Here is a 14367-nt window from a genome sequence, read left to right on the forward strand (position 1 = left end):
TACTTTGCGCATTTGGATCCATCAAACCAACAGGTGGCGGTCACGCACGTAGTGCGCTGCTACAATAACCAGAGAAGAAGATGCTCCCCGTGTCATAAGTAGGTGGTTCTCCTTGCAGCCAAGATGGCGGCCACGATGCTAAGGTCGCTTACTAAACTAGGACGTCCTTCAACGAAATTAATATTGAATAATAATTTGCTGAGTCCTGGCTGCACTGTTGTGCAAAACAGGTAAGACTTGAAAAGAAACCTTGAATGTATGTGTAGTCGAAGCTTGAAGTCCTTAAACATACTGTAGGAAAATGCTAGCATAATGCTAGATATGCCGACTTTCCCACGAAATAATACTACTCGCATGCTATTGTTTATATTTCTTTCTGACTGGGGAGCGTCTAAATAAAGGTTGCATAAGCGTATTATTCCAATTTCACCTTTGCTGCTGGATGAAATTGACATTCCTGCTGTTTAGAAGCTAACGTTAGCTAACGTTAAGCTTTAAGTTAACGCTACTGGTAGTCGTCTGATTAGCTCATGTACGATTCCATCGGTTACCGCTCTGTTGTTGACGTTTATTGCGCTGTGTAAAAATCAAAGACTCCCAACCAAAGGCAAGGGCACTTGAACTCTCGGTATTGTAATTGATTTATTTTGATACTAAGAGTTTCGCTGGAGGTTCTTGTGTAGCCACGTATCGATGTTCCAATAATTGGCACTAATCGGAAACTCTCACTTGGTCATCAATGCATAGTCCTTCTCTTCACCCTTCTTTATGACAGACAGAACAAAATGAGACGAAAGTAACATGCAAGAAGTCTACAAGGTGGCCCCTATTTAACACTACAATGCAATTGTTCTATACTCAAAACCAGTGGCTTACTAACACAACTCTACCTCACGTTAAGAATACATTTAATAGTTTGTTTGTTTTACAGGCAGAAACAATGGCAGCCAGATGTGGAGTGGACGGAGCAGTTTGCTGGGGCGGTGATGTACCCCACTGCCCTCAATGAGAAGTGGGTCCCACCCCCCTGGAATGGTAGCCACACACACACACACACACTCACACTCCCTCACAGGATACTACTTGTTTTAAAAAACTTTTTTTATTCGAAATACATTTTTCCAGTTATAATAAAAAAACATTCCAGTCTATATAAGGGAAAGAAAGTTTGGCCGCCTTTTGGCCTGAATGCCAAGCGTCATGTCTGGAGGAAACCAGACACTGCTAATCACATGACCACTACCATCCCGACAGCATTTTGGTGGTGGCAGCATCATGCTGTGGGGGTGTTTTTCACTGCGGGGAACTGAGAGACAAGTCAAGATGGAGGGAGAGATGAATGCAGCAATGTACATCCTCAATGACAACCTGCCCCAGAGGGCTCTGGACCTCAGACTGGGGCGGCGGTTCATCTTTCAACAGGACAACGACCCGAAGCACACAGCCGAGACAACAAAGGAGTAGCTTCTGGACAACTGTGTGAATGTCCTTGAGTGTGGCCCAGTCAGAGCCCTGACTTGTACCCGATTAAACATCTTTGGAGAGATCTAAAAATGTACACAGACGCTCCCAATATAACCTGATGGCATTTGAGAGGTTCTGCAAAGAAGAATGGGAGAAACTACCCATAAATAGGTGTGCCAAGCGTGTAGCATCATACTCAAGAAGACCTCAGCCTGCAATTGCTGCCATAGGTGCTTTAACAAAGCATTGAGCAAAGGCTGTGTACATATATATTTTTATATTTAATTAATTTGAAGAAAAAAAAATCACGCTTTTCATTTTGTCATTATGTGGTGTTTGTTCTTTCCAGGTGCACAGTCTGTGTGTGAGGAAAAATGGTTCCAATTTACAGGCCTCACTGGATTGAATACTTGGGTGTTTGCTGGGCACCATGATCTATGGATCAGGGTTTGACAGTATGATAATTAATGCTAATCAAAATCTGAGTGATTTATGGGGTTTTGACCTGCCGTTGTATAATTTAACCCTAAATAGTATTATAAATTCTTTCACACTTTTTGTACAGTTAAAAGTGTAAAGCAAATGTAAAAGCTTCCAAATTAAATCAGCTTTTTGGCAGAGTACGCATACGAGGAATTTGACTCTGCTTCTCACAGAAAATCAGATCCTCAAGCATTACCCAGTTTTTTTTTAACCTCAATAAAATAATTTGCCCATCCTTACTGTGCTGTTATGTTTTCTTCTCATAGACAAAGATCCTCCTGCAGAGAAGGATGTGTCCAACTTGACCATAAACTTCGGTCCCCAGCACCCTGCTGCTCACGGTGTGCTGCGTCTTGTCTTGGAGCTCAGCGGGGAGTCCGTCAAGAAATGTGACCCCCACATCGGCCTGCTCCACCGTGGCACAGAGAAGCTCATAGAATACAAGACCTACCTGCAGGTACCGAACTGTAAAGACTGTTTCTGTAACTCGTATTGACGAGGTAGTTGTTTGGACTGCCCCCAGTGTTGCTGGTTTAGAAAGACAAAACAGTAAATGGTGACTCCAAATCCCATTTATTGTGTTTGACGACACACGTAGAAATGGCTGTCAAAAAATGTGTTGACATAATAGACGGTGCGAGTGTAAGGGAATATCTCGGCTCTCTTAAAATAGATCAAGACAGAATCTGGACGTCAATTGAAGGAAACAAAATAAAGAGGATCTTCTATCCTGTGTTACATAACTTTGGGAAGTCCCTTACCCAGTTCCTCTTGTTTTAATGCTACAGGCGCTGCCCTACTTTGACCGCCTAGACTATGTTTCCATGATGTGCAATGAGGAGGCCTACTCTCTAGCAGTGGAGAAGCTGCTCAACATCCAAGCTCCCCCCCGTGCAGAGTGGATCAGAGGTACAGACGAGGAAGGGATTTCTGCTACGTCAATACTTTTTATTTAGATGTAGAATTCAACAGAGCTTATTTTGAATATTTAGGTAAATGAATACTATTGACTGATTGAGGAGTTTGCAGTCTGCGACAATGGTTTGTATTAGCATTACATAGACCCCATTTTTTGGTAATTAGCCCCAATGGTCCGTCTCTGGGGCCCGCTCTCTTCGCGGCCAGGTCTGGCAAGTGAGGCTGGCTCACTGCAAGGTGCACCTCTTGTAAGCAGTAAATCCATGAGACCGTTCCTCATGCCACTTCCCTATTATCAAAGCTACTGTAGCTAGCTGTCATCAACCGAGGCTGCCTAACAAGTCACCCACAGACTGTATGTAAGATGTGGATGTTGTCATGGCGATGGCACGTGTTTTGTGTTCAAGCCTCCACCCATTTTGGATAACTGCTTTCGCAATGTTTTCGTTTTATTCGGCCTCATTCGTTCGGCTTCATTTTCCCACCCTGCAAGTTAATATTAAAAAATATATTTTATCCAACCCACATTTAAAATCCTATAGATATTTAGTTTACCCCAAAGATAATTGTAAATATTTATGCAGCTGCATTCTGTAAAGTAGTGTATTTGCTTGAAAGGCAACTTAATTAAAAAAAAAATTGACAGACTAATTTTAACTTTAAACCACTGGGTGTGTTCTGTGTTTGCAGTTCTGTACGGAGAGATGACTCGCATCCTGAACCACATCATGGCCGTCACCACTCACGCCCTGGACATTGGTGCCATGACACCCTTCTTCTGGCTGTTTGAAGAGAGAGAGAAGGTCCACGTCATTCTGTCTGCCTTGTTATTAATCATTTTGTGCTTTTTTCATGACTCCCAACAGTTTCAACATAAATCAAACATAATAACCTTCCAATAGGTTGGATTGATTTCATGGCTCGCGTGTTAGACTGCGTTAGTTCTTGCTGGATATCTACGGACACCTAGGCCTTTGCTTGAAGTTGTTCTGCTGTAAATCGTTGAGCTTGCTCTGTCCCTTCACACCACTACTTTGATAACCAGTCATCTCACAACATCTTCCACAATCAGTTTGCCCAAAGACAAATGTCCGTTCAGAAAGTAAAGTATCCATCGAGCTCATCTTTTTGTAACATTGACTACTTGGGCCCCTCTAATGAACTGCGTGTCCTTTGGTTTTGTTTCAGATGTTTGAGTTTTATGAGCGAGTGTCTGGAGCCCGGATGCACGCTGCATACATTCGACCTGGCGGTGTGCATCAGGTACAGAAATTCATTGAATGATTTGTGTGGCATATTTTTTATAACAAAACACTGCTGGCGTTCGAACTGCAACATATCGGATTCATCTATTCATCAAAATGAGCATGATCTGACTTTCTGATGAATTTAATTGTGTTGCAGGATTTGCCCCTTGGTCTGATGGATGACATCTATGTGTGGTGCAAGAATTTTTCCATTCGGATTGATGAAGTAGAAGAGGTGAACAAAATCTACCCAAGTCCTTAACATGATCCAAATGTCTGTAAAGGTCTTTGGTTAGAGTTCAAACCTGTTGACTTGGCTCTATTCAGATGTTGACCAACAATCGCATCTGGAAGAATCGCACCGTGGACATTGGGGTGGTTACTGCTGAGGAGGCCCTCAACTATGGCTTCAGGTAACCCACGAATGAAAGTCACAAGATCTCCCCTTTAGTTACCTTTCATTGAAACGATAGCATATTTGAATTAGATGGTGTATACACTGATATTTATCATTGTTCTCCCTTTCCACCAGCGGAGTGATGCTGCGTGGGTCCGGCATCAAGTGGGACCTGAGAAAGTCTCAGCCTTACGACAAGTATGACCAAGTGGAGTTTGACGTCCCCATTGGAAGCAAAGGAGACTGCTATGACAGGTAGAAGATGAACAGATGGCAGTATCAGACAAATCTAGACATTGGTAACTCCTGTGAAAAAAAATATTTATTCAACAAATAATAAAATTAAGTGATACGTACCGTGCTTCAGCATTCCAATAACAGATAGAATGGAGATTTTACATTTATTTGCCTTTATATGGAATCTGTATTGAACCAGCACATAAAATTCTGCAGTGTGCATGCTATACCAAAAAAGCATATGTAAATAAGTCATAGTTTAGGATGTCTGAGCTTACAATGACGCATTAGGGCCATTGGAAGTGTGTGAACAAAATTCTGAGACTACAGTGGTTCATTAATGAGAAAAACCTCACTGGTATGTTGTTTTTTTCTGAAAGTACCCAATTCACAGTAATGCCTCACCAAGTCGATGTGATAAAAATAATCTGGTGATTCTGCGCCAAAGTCACAACCTTTTAAAAAAAAAAAATCAAGATTGAAGTATGATTTGGGTCAGGTATCTACTGCAGGCAAATATTCTGCATTCAGAGGCCACTGTGGTCTGAGGTTGATGACATCTTCTAATGTGGTTCCCTGACAAGAAAACATTTTAGTTTAATCTTTAAGTTATTTGCCGTTTGTAAACGTGCTAGTCAGAGGGGTCTGCAGATAGACATCACCTCCCGCTACTACTAAGTGATGATTGAAAGGTATTCCTTTTTGTTATGGCCATATTTAGTTTTTTAGGAAATTGATATTTCATTTCAAGTGTTTTTATTGTGTATCTATAATCCTTAAATCTAAGATATTCTGGGAATGGTGTGTGGGAATTGTACCCAATATGTCAATTTCTGCCTCAGTAATTTATTAAGTTATTTTCCCCACTATGCCGTGATGAACACTCACACGTCACAGGATTCAACATGCTATGTTGGGCGATAATTAAGAGAAATTGCCACATCTGTTTGAAAGGACGGACCCACAGTTTGATCTCTGTGGTGCAGGTATCTGTGCAGAGTGGAGGAGATGAGGCAGTCTCTGCGGATCATGCACCAGGCGCTGAACAAGATGCCAGAAGGAGAGATTAAGGTGGATGATGCCAAGGTTGCCCCACCCAAGAGGTCTGAGATGAAGGTGAGCTCAGTGGGGAAACAAGTATTTTTCCTCTCTTCCTTTCAGCCTGTGGGATGCTTTGTCTTCCCACTAACCGGCTTAACAGAATCAGGCCAGCTTCTGTAAAGTGCCATTTAGTTTGGCTGCAGGACACCTCTAGTTCACCTCAGTTCAGTGTTTTAAATTTCAGTCTCAATGCTCAAGATTCCACCTCCTATCACTCGTTTGTGTTCTCATCATTTTCAAGACAACTGCTGAGACAGACCATGTTGTATGTGCTCCTTCTCCTAGACCTCCATGGAGTCTCTTATCCACCACTTTAAACTGTACACAGAGGGCTACCAGGTCCCCCCAGGGGCCACATACACTGCTGTGGAGGCACCTAAGGTGAGACCAATCATGAAGTAGATAACATTCCTAGTTTAAATTGTCTTTTTTAGGATTTTCCTGACTAACCAGACAAGTAAAGTAATCTGTAGATGTTCTAATATATTTTAACCGAGCAAACAAAGTGTAGGTCTCTGCGGAGCCTCTGTATACACAAGGTTTTTGGAGTCTTAATTAATTGGAAAAGCCTTTAGGGTCCTGTCATGTAATGTGCTTACTAAAGTGTATTTTCTTGTGTCGCTTGCAGGGAGAGTTTGGTGTTTATTTGATATCAGATGGCTCCAGCAGACCCTATCGCTGCAAGATCAAAGCTCCTGGATTCGCTCACTTGGTGCGCACTTACAACTTCACAGACACTGTGAAATATTAAACACACCGGGTATCAATTATTAAAGCACTTTTACCGGCTTCTCCTGGAGGCTACTTCATTAAGTAGATTTTATAAAGTACTAAAGAGGCAATTTTAAAAGCGTACGGAACCCCCTCCTTCCTGCTCATACTGAAGCTCGTGGACATGAACTGCTGTGTATTGTCTTCATGTTTTAATTTGCTTCTTCAAGGATAAAAATGTCTTTAAAGATGCACAAACAAACTAATTGAAGTTAGTGCATTAACCAGAGGCTATAAGCATACATTAAGAATATTATCGAATATAGTGGTCACCTTCCCTGGTTTGCTGTTCTTCAGCTTTTCTTAATATTATTGTTTCCTTCTTTTAGGCTGGTCTGGATAAAATGGCCAAAGGACACATGCTCGCTGATGTTGTGGCCATTATTGGTAAGAGTTCCATCCTCAGAAGGGAAATACTACTTCTATACAAGAACATTAGCTTTTTTGGTACTGAGCCTCTTCTTCTTTTTCCGACAGGCACACAGGACATAGTGTTTGGCGAAGTCGATCGTTAGTGTGGCGCTGCTAACGGGTTGGTCCTCTGAAGAGGAGAGTTCATCCTCTCCGTCACTCAACTCGTAGTCTGGTTCTCTTCCTGTTCACTTTTGACAGATGACTCTACTTATAATTGGTGATGTACAATGCCCAAATACTCCTAATAAATATTTTATGACCGAACAGAAAAGTTGTAAGCTGTATCTTTTTACCATAACATTGCAAAAGGGGGATTTTGGAAGGATTTTAAAAGACATTGAACACCTTTTTTCTTATGTTTCATTTCTTGGACTTGCTTCTGAAATTCAAATAATACTCTTAACTGCAGAGACCGACGTCCTTCCTCTAGTTTGGTGGTGAAAGGGGAGGGGTGTGATGATATCTGAGACAAATGGACGTAGAGCTCACACCACAACTTCCCCTGCAGCCTGTGAAGTAAGCCACGCTCAAGCCTTCACAGGAACGCAGATGAGATAAACCCACCCGCGAGTCGTTGTGTTTTCTGTGTGCTGGTCACTTCCAAGCCTGTGTTACCATGACTGGGGGGGGCAGGAGCCCGTTACTGCTGGTCATTTCTCTGTGGATTAGTTTTGGGAGAGCATCTGGTGAGTTGAGACCTCAAACTGGGATAACTGTGTAAACTAAAGTTTGTATCATGTTATGGGGGAGCGGGGAGGGGGGGGGGGTTCATGTCCATAGACATCCCCATGACTGCTTCATTTGTGACTGAAACGACCCTCCCGCGAGAACCCATATGTGCTGAAAGCGTTATGCACATATGTTAAACTCGCGGCCCACATCCGGTGCCGCCGGGGCGTCCGGAGCGGCCCGCCCGCCGGTGTCCTGCAGCCCGTCCGGTGCGGCCCGCCGCGGGAGTAGGTACGTCCTGCCGGGTGGCAGCCGCGCCGTCCGCGAACCGTCGGCCGCACCGATCGGCGGTCAGATTGCCAGCGGCACCCCCCCCCGCCCCCCCCGCCCCGTCAGCCGATCGTCATCTGGCATCACTGAACAGAAGCTACAATGTTCAGTGGAAATAATTAGTGTTTTCTCCTTTTTATGATCAATTGGATCATGCAACATATGCTGTCGAAAAACGTGCCCATAATAAGTGATGTTTATTCGGAGCAGAGAGGTTTTCTAGTAGAGCAGGCAGCTGAAATGTAGTCTCTATAAACGGTTCCTGTTGAAGAGAAAGAAAGAGAAAAAAAAAAAGCTGACCCTTTTGGTTCCTCTTAGTTGCTGGACTGAGGCAGGGCCGTTTTTTAACTGTTGAACCGGTTGTCAGACACACCTTTGGACAAATACGTTCTTTTTAGAGAAGTGTCGTGTTTCTCATATTTTGGACGGCCTCTGACGAGTTTCTACGGAATTTAGTCGGATATATTTTTCAGTATTTATTCTGTATTTTGTGGCTGCTTACATACACTGTTAGACTACTGTAAAACGGTTATATTGAGATTGATAAGTAAACAGAACAACGGAACAAAAAAACCTTCTCAGAAGGGTATATCAGGCATCAAAAGTTGCTTTCAATTGCGGGGGTCTAATAGGCCAAGAAAATCGTTAAAAGTTTTAAACCCCTAATTCATTTGAGTAATTCTTTTAATGCTTCCACCTCTTGATACGTGGTGATTTGTTTCTTTTTCTCTCTTTGTTTATTCCTTGGCTCCCTTATACTGGACTTATTGATTCACAATTTTAAATATATATCATGTTTTATTTCTCTTTATATTTTTCAAGTTATTAGTTGATGTATTAAAGAAATTATTTTGACATTTGATTAGTCAGTCATCAGACAATTGATTAAAATACCCTAATTTACAATGAATTTGTTTTGCGCAATTGACATATTCAAGCATGGTCATTTAGTGCGTAAGAGACATTCAAGCTTGGATAGTTCCGTTTTAATTCAAAACCACAATTGATAAAAGCATACTTTTTTTTTTTCAAGGAGAAAATATGTGCTATCCATTTTGTGAAGGTAAAAACCAATGGAGGTTGTCACTGAATGTGCACACTTCATTTTAAAACTTGTTGGCCATGTTGATGCACACTGTATTAATAACCACTTGTAAATATAGGGCTGCTAATTGGGCAATATGTTGAGTTGCATTAAGGTCAGTTATTTTTGGGGGCTTACTCGGTGTTTGCCATTTCCTATGCTACACAAGAGTAACGGCAAGCGAAAGAATTCGATAACAAACTGGTCTCTGGCTAAACACATGAGGCTAAATAGATGCTTTCACATCACACATTTTGCGGACTCCTAAAAAAGCTCGTCTAGTGGGTAATTACATTGAGTCAATTAGTTATTCCCTTAATTGTGTGTCAAAAAAGGTGGTAAAGAAGACAGTTCCATTATTTTGTCTGAAATGTATTCATTATTTAAGAGAAGTTTGACATTTACTCTTCCGGTCACATATTTCCTGTCAAACGTTTTTATAAGAACTGTTATGATCTCATCTTTAATTTTGATAGTCCAACCCACAGCACTAAGAGCGCTGATTGGCCAGTGTTGTTGCAGAGTTATTTTCACACCTTTTCTGTGAAATTGAGATTCTCTTTTTATTTGCCCAATCGGCTTGGAAAACATGAATTGATCAGTTTATTTGTTTGGTCTAAGGACTTAAACCTAATGGATGTAAAGTGTGTACAAATAAGAGGTGCATACGATGAGTCTAGGAGCATTTTGAGGGCCTCTCGACTGCTCTCCTGTATTCACCTTCTGTCTGAGACGTTCCGTTTTAGCACCGTTTCTTTATGCCCCCTCTTGCAAACCAGACCAATCTATGAGGAAGACCAGCGTCACATGGGCCAGAGTGGGAAAACAGTCTGTTTCACAATGATTTGCGCAACCCCACAGCTTTTGTCCCAATTCTTGCTGGGACAGGGTCTTCATATATTAAATTAATTCATTTTGTTCTCTGCCTTCTACGTCTGGGACGCGATGTAGAGACGTGTGCAGAACTGAGCAGCACACTACAGCGCATTTTGAGGGTTGAGTGCTTCTGTGGGTAGTGGGGATGTGGTGAGGGGAGGGCCATGGCCATAAGGGAGACTTGCTGTTGGTCTGACGACATCCGCAAACCCCGGAACATCCAAAAAAAGTTGTCTTAATTAGTATGAATTCTTTACAGGAATCATGAAATCAAGTTTTTTTTCCAGCGTTTGGGGGTTGGTAAACACGCCAGACAGCCACATTATCGTGTCAAGTGGAATCTTTATAATATGACCCCTTCAATGGGGGAGGGGGGGGGGGGGGGTAAATTAGTTAAATGACGACATACATAGTGTGAGATTGTCCTACATTCATGTTATAATACAACTAATGTTTTTTCTTGATAGACTGCCGACCTAAATATTGGCCATATTCAGAAATGCATTACATGTTGAGCTCGGCGTCAGATATTTACACGATGTGAGAAAATGTGAGCGCGTGTCGCTTTTCTTTTAAAGGGAATTCATTTTGCAAAAAGACGCAAAAGTTTCCCGCAGTGGGAGTGATTCAAGTGAACGAAAGGCCGAGCCGCTTTTTTTTTGCCTGTAATCAAAAATCTGTGTTAGATAAGATAGTACAACTTTGAGGCTGAATAAAACACTGTCTACGTGCTGTGTTAAGGAAGGGAGGGTTGTGCATTGCAGATTGCAATCGGTTCATCATTAAATTCATGGTGGTGCTTATAATGTTAGATAAAAAAACACATGTAGAGCTTCTTTTAAAGTTCCACCTGCTTTAAAGTTAATGAAAAAGTGGACACTGTAGCTTTGGAGCCTCAATGATAATAGTGATTGAGATGTGTGTGTGTAAAGAGCATTACTTTGAAACCTATTATGGTTGCATATACAATAAGGCTGACCATTTAAACAGTAGCAGCTGGTAGACTTTTACTATTCCTGCAATCGGTGTTAAAGTATTTTCAATGAAATATTGAAACCTCTCATGTACCACAGATCATCGAGCAGCATTGTGTGTGTTCCCCACTTCGTTGTCTTTGCTGCCTGCAAGTATCGCTTCTCTATTTGCATGTGCAAGATAGTGTGATTCTTATAAAAGAAGAAATGAGAAGTCTTAAATGGTGACATTGCCGTTACTCAATAATCCAGTTTCGTAAAGGACAGCTAAGCGGCCTCGTTGCCGCACAGCAGTAGTCATCGCGAGACATACAACGGCTCAATTACCAGATAAAAAAAAAAGGAACAAGGAAGAGTCAAACTGAAAGAAGAAAGTATGTAAGATTAATTCTTAATGATAATGTTAGTCCCACGCCATGAGCCTCTACGATGTCGCCAATTATTCAATTTGCATCATCAACATACACAAGGGCTGTCATGGTGGCATCGCTCCTAATAGAGTGTCCTTCTGTGTTCCCTCAGCGACTCTTACGGAGCCGGAGATCTGCTACGTGCTGGATGGAATCCTCTTCCTGTACGGCATCATCCTGACGGCTCTCTACTGCAGAATCAAGGTACACATGCTACATATTTGCCTTTTGCAGAAAGAAGTAGCCTATCATTGGCAAAAGGAAACGTTATGAATGACTATTCACTCTTGACATGTAATGTATCTGTGGTACAAAATAAAATCTTCACTGATGCACTAACATACAAGGTCAGAAACATGGAGTTTGGATTATTTTAGCTGGCTCACTTGTTTCATATTATGAAGGGGCTGTGCCATATTGCCAGGCCCCTGGAGTGAATGGGTTACGCCGTGCGAGAAGCAGAGCCAGTCCCGGGAGTGGTTTAAAGCATGAATCATTTTCAGCTGTTTTTTTTCTATATTAAATGTTTCTAGTGTGTACAGTGTTGTACCACAGGGCTCAAGTGCCTTGTTGGGTTTAGACCCGTCAAGACTGAGCCTCTAATGCGCTCTCTTTTTATTCTCTGCAGAAGGCTGTGGTCCACCCACTGTGTGTCATGCTTATAATCTGAGTGCAGCTTTTGTGTAACCAAATATGGAATTTCAAAACTTTCACTCCACTGCAGTTTGCAGGGATGTGTGTCTTAGAATTATGGTGTTAGGTTATATATGTTGTTAATTACTAACATAGACCACAATAAAAATGAAAAAAAGGGCACTGTAGCTTTTTAAACACTCATCATTTCTGATTGTCAAACACTAGTTTCACTATTCCCTAATCATTTAACTCTTCGTCTTCTACAGATCATCAATGCCAATGCGGCTGCAGCTGAGAACACAAAGGGCAAGCAGGTAAGAATGAAAACCCTGACTTAAATACACACCAAGACATGTTGTTTAAAAGGGATGTAGAGGGGTTAGAAAAAACTTGATAGCTGAGAATACAAGTCAGCCTTTTAAACGACCTGCCCTAGTTTTCTGATCACAGACCGACAGAAGTTACTGCTTCACTTATTTTATCATATTATATCCTTTTATTAGCCAAAGAACTGAACTCAGCAAGTGTCTTGAAGGGTTCAGCTCATGCTGATTCCTGCCCTGCACTTCTCCTGTACATTCTTCTTTGCTCTTTTTACAGAGTCAATGCGTATCTCCACCCTTTAACCAGCCCAATGTGTGTTACTGTAGTTATACTGATCTTTATTGTCCTTTTCTGCCCCTGACAGACTGGTGATGAGGGCATCTACACGGTGAGTTTTAATGCTGTGAATAGCGGAAAGGAGATGAGTGACAGTTGATTGATTAAACCAGAGAGTGAGAGTTCTTGACATGGTCTTTTTGGATTAAAATGTGTGTCTTAAAGGAGCCATCAGGGCAGCGAGTTTGTGGTGTCACAATGTGTTTAAAACCCCTTTGAAGACAACGTCCATGCAGATGGTGAAAACACCTTGCAATCAGAAGGGACCAGGCTTTTTTGATAGGGGGCTAAAGAGACTTTTGCTAAATCAGAACATTACAGACATACATACGTACTAGGTACTTTCCAGGCGGACAGTTTGAGGAAGATAACGTTCTTTTTTTTTAAATGAAAGCATCTAAACTTCCCAAATTCAAGTATGAAGCTGAACATGTGCATGAAATGCCTCCTTTAAATTATTCTGTTCCTTTTTCCCTTCAGGGATTGACTCCTCGTGCCCAGGACACTTATGAAACAATTGGCACGAAGAAGGGACACAAATAAGTCCAAGAAGCATCAGTTTTTTTTTTTTTGCTCTTGTGGAATCAATGAAAACTTCAGAAGGACAACACAGAGCCAAAGTCTTATCTTTGCCATTATAAATATCTTAGTTATTTTTGTTCTGTTGCAAGTATTTCATTTTTATGCAAACATATTTGTAAAACTGCGATACATACGGACCAAATAAGGATATGTGGTGGATGGATGTAATATTCTGTCTGCGTAGTCTGTCCATCTAACTTCCTCTTTTCGGGCATTTTAAAGATGTCGCTTTTTTTTTTTCATGGCTCCAAAAGTATTCTAGTGTTGTGCAAGATGGTAGGCGATGAATAGTAGTGGCCTCAGCTCTGTAGAGGCCCTGAGCAGTTTTTCCTGCACACCACACGATGGCAGTGATGGTGCCTCTAGTTAAGCTCTTACCTGTCCTTTCTTAAACGCAAACCTGAGAGAAAATCAAGCAAATATCAGAGACTGCTGTATAGTTACCAGTGTAAACTGCTGCCTGTAGGATGCATAGAACTTGTATACCTAATAACTGTTAGCTTATTAAACTTGCTTATTAAAAAACGTTGTCTGTCTTTGAATTGCAGTGTTATTTTAGGTAAAGCCTGTGTCCTATTATGTTATGCAGAGTGGTAAACCTCTGGCCATCATAATCAAAATAACAAGAATTATCAGTAGTGTGGTTACTAGCAGTTTGTATAACGCTCTTCAAGATGTTTGTCCGTCTGAGATGATTTTATCTGTTACGTTTAACCCAAGTCATACTGATTTGATGTGTTTAATATAATAAATAAATGAGCAACTGTGATCAAGTGGACCCAATGTCCAATGTCAAAACAATTAAAGACAAAGCAGAATGTATTGCCAGAATTTAACAGGAGAAGAGGTCTGCAACAGCTATACATGAACAGAATGGCAGGCTTCTTCTTGATGTTTGAGAGCAACACATTCCTCACGATCAAACTCATGATTAGCTTTGGACATGAATCTAATAAAACCTTAGGGCATCATTATATTTTACCATTACGTCCCAGTCAAAACTAAACATGGAGGAGCAGTGTTCAGTCATTCTGCTCCACATATCTGGAAGAAAGTCCTAGAAAGCCGCAGGTCTGCTGAGTCCCTGCGCTCCTTTTGGATGTTTTTAATGGTT

The 14367-nt window shown here is 41.5% G+C and overlaps 2 protein-coding genes across 2 annotated transcripts; both read left to right on the plus strand.

The window, feature by feature from the left end:
• The first annotated feature begins 77 nt into the window (after positions 1 to 77).
• ndufs2 (NADH:ubiquinone oxidoreductase core subunit S2) lies at positions 78 to 7303 on the plus strand. The gene is made up of 14 exons (XM_037479602.2): positions 78 to 230; positions 932 to 1035; positions 2214 to 2404; positions 2736 to 2856; positions 3556 to 3668; positions 4054 to 4128; positions 4270 to 4347; positions 4440 to 4525; positions 4645 to 4764; positions 5733 to 5862; positions 6133 to 6228; positions 6476 to 6559; positions 6948 to 7005; positions 7096 to 7303. The coding sequence occupies exons 1-14, from the start codon at positions 124 to 126 to the stop codon at positions 7131 to 7133; spliced, it is 1401 nt and encodes a 466-aa protein (XP_037335499.1). The 5' UTR covers positions 78 to 123; the 3' UTR covers positions 7134 to 7303.
• A 205-nt stretch (positions 7304 to 7508) lies between these two features.
• On the plus strand, positions 7509 to 13781 carry fcer1g (Fc epsilon receptor IgFc epsilon receptor Ig). The gene is made up of 5 exons (XM_037479603.2): positions 7509 to 7718; positions 11488 to 11579; positions 12278 to 12325; positions 12700 to 12723; positions 13152 to 13781. Exons 1-5 carry the CDS (start codon positions 7649 to 7651, stop codon positions 13212 to 13214), a joined length of 297 nt encoding a protein of 98 aa, XP_037335500.1. The 5' UTR covers positions 7509 to 7648; the 3' UTR covers positions 13215 to 13781.
• The last annotated feature ends 586 nt before the right edge of the window (positions 13782 to 14367 follow it).

Source organism: Pungitius pungitius, chromosome 1 (genome assembly GCF_949316345.1).
Source record: "Pungitius pungitius chromosome 1, fPunPun2.1, whole genome shotgun sequence".
NCBI classification, from domain to species: domain Eukaryota; kingdom Metazoa; phylum Chordata; class Actinopteri; order Perciformes; family Gasterosteidae; genus Pungitius; species Pungitius pungitius.

Bases quoted from the DNA above. Each gene is read 5' to 3' on its own strand.
- ndufs2 (XM_037479602.2), top strand. From the start codon at position 124: ATGGCGGCCACGATGCTAAGGTCGCTTACTAAACTAGGACGTCCTTCA. The intron at 4,765-5,732 runs GTAGAAGATGAA...TCTGTGGTGCAG, and splicing joins AAAGGAGACTGCTATGACAG to GTATCTGTGCAGAGTGGAGG. The intron at 6,560-6,947 runs GTGCGCACTTAC...TCCTTCTTTTAG, and splicing joins CTCCTGGATTCGCTCACTTG to GCTGGTCTGGATAAAATGGC.
- fcer1g (XM_037479603.2), top strand. From the start codon at position 7,649: ATGACTGGGGGGGGCAGGAGCCCGTTACTGCTGGTCATTTCTCTGTGG. The intron at 7,719-11,487 runs GTGAGTTGAGAC...GTGTTCCCTCAG, and splicing joins TAGTTTTGGGAGAGCATCTG to CGACTCTTACGGAGCCGGAG. The intron at 11,580-12,277 runs GTACACATGCTA...CGTCTTCTACAG, and splicing joins CTCTCTACTGCAGAATCAAG to ATCATCAATGCCAATGCGGC.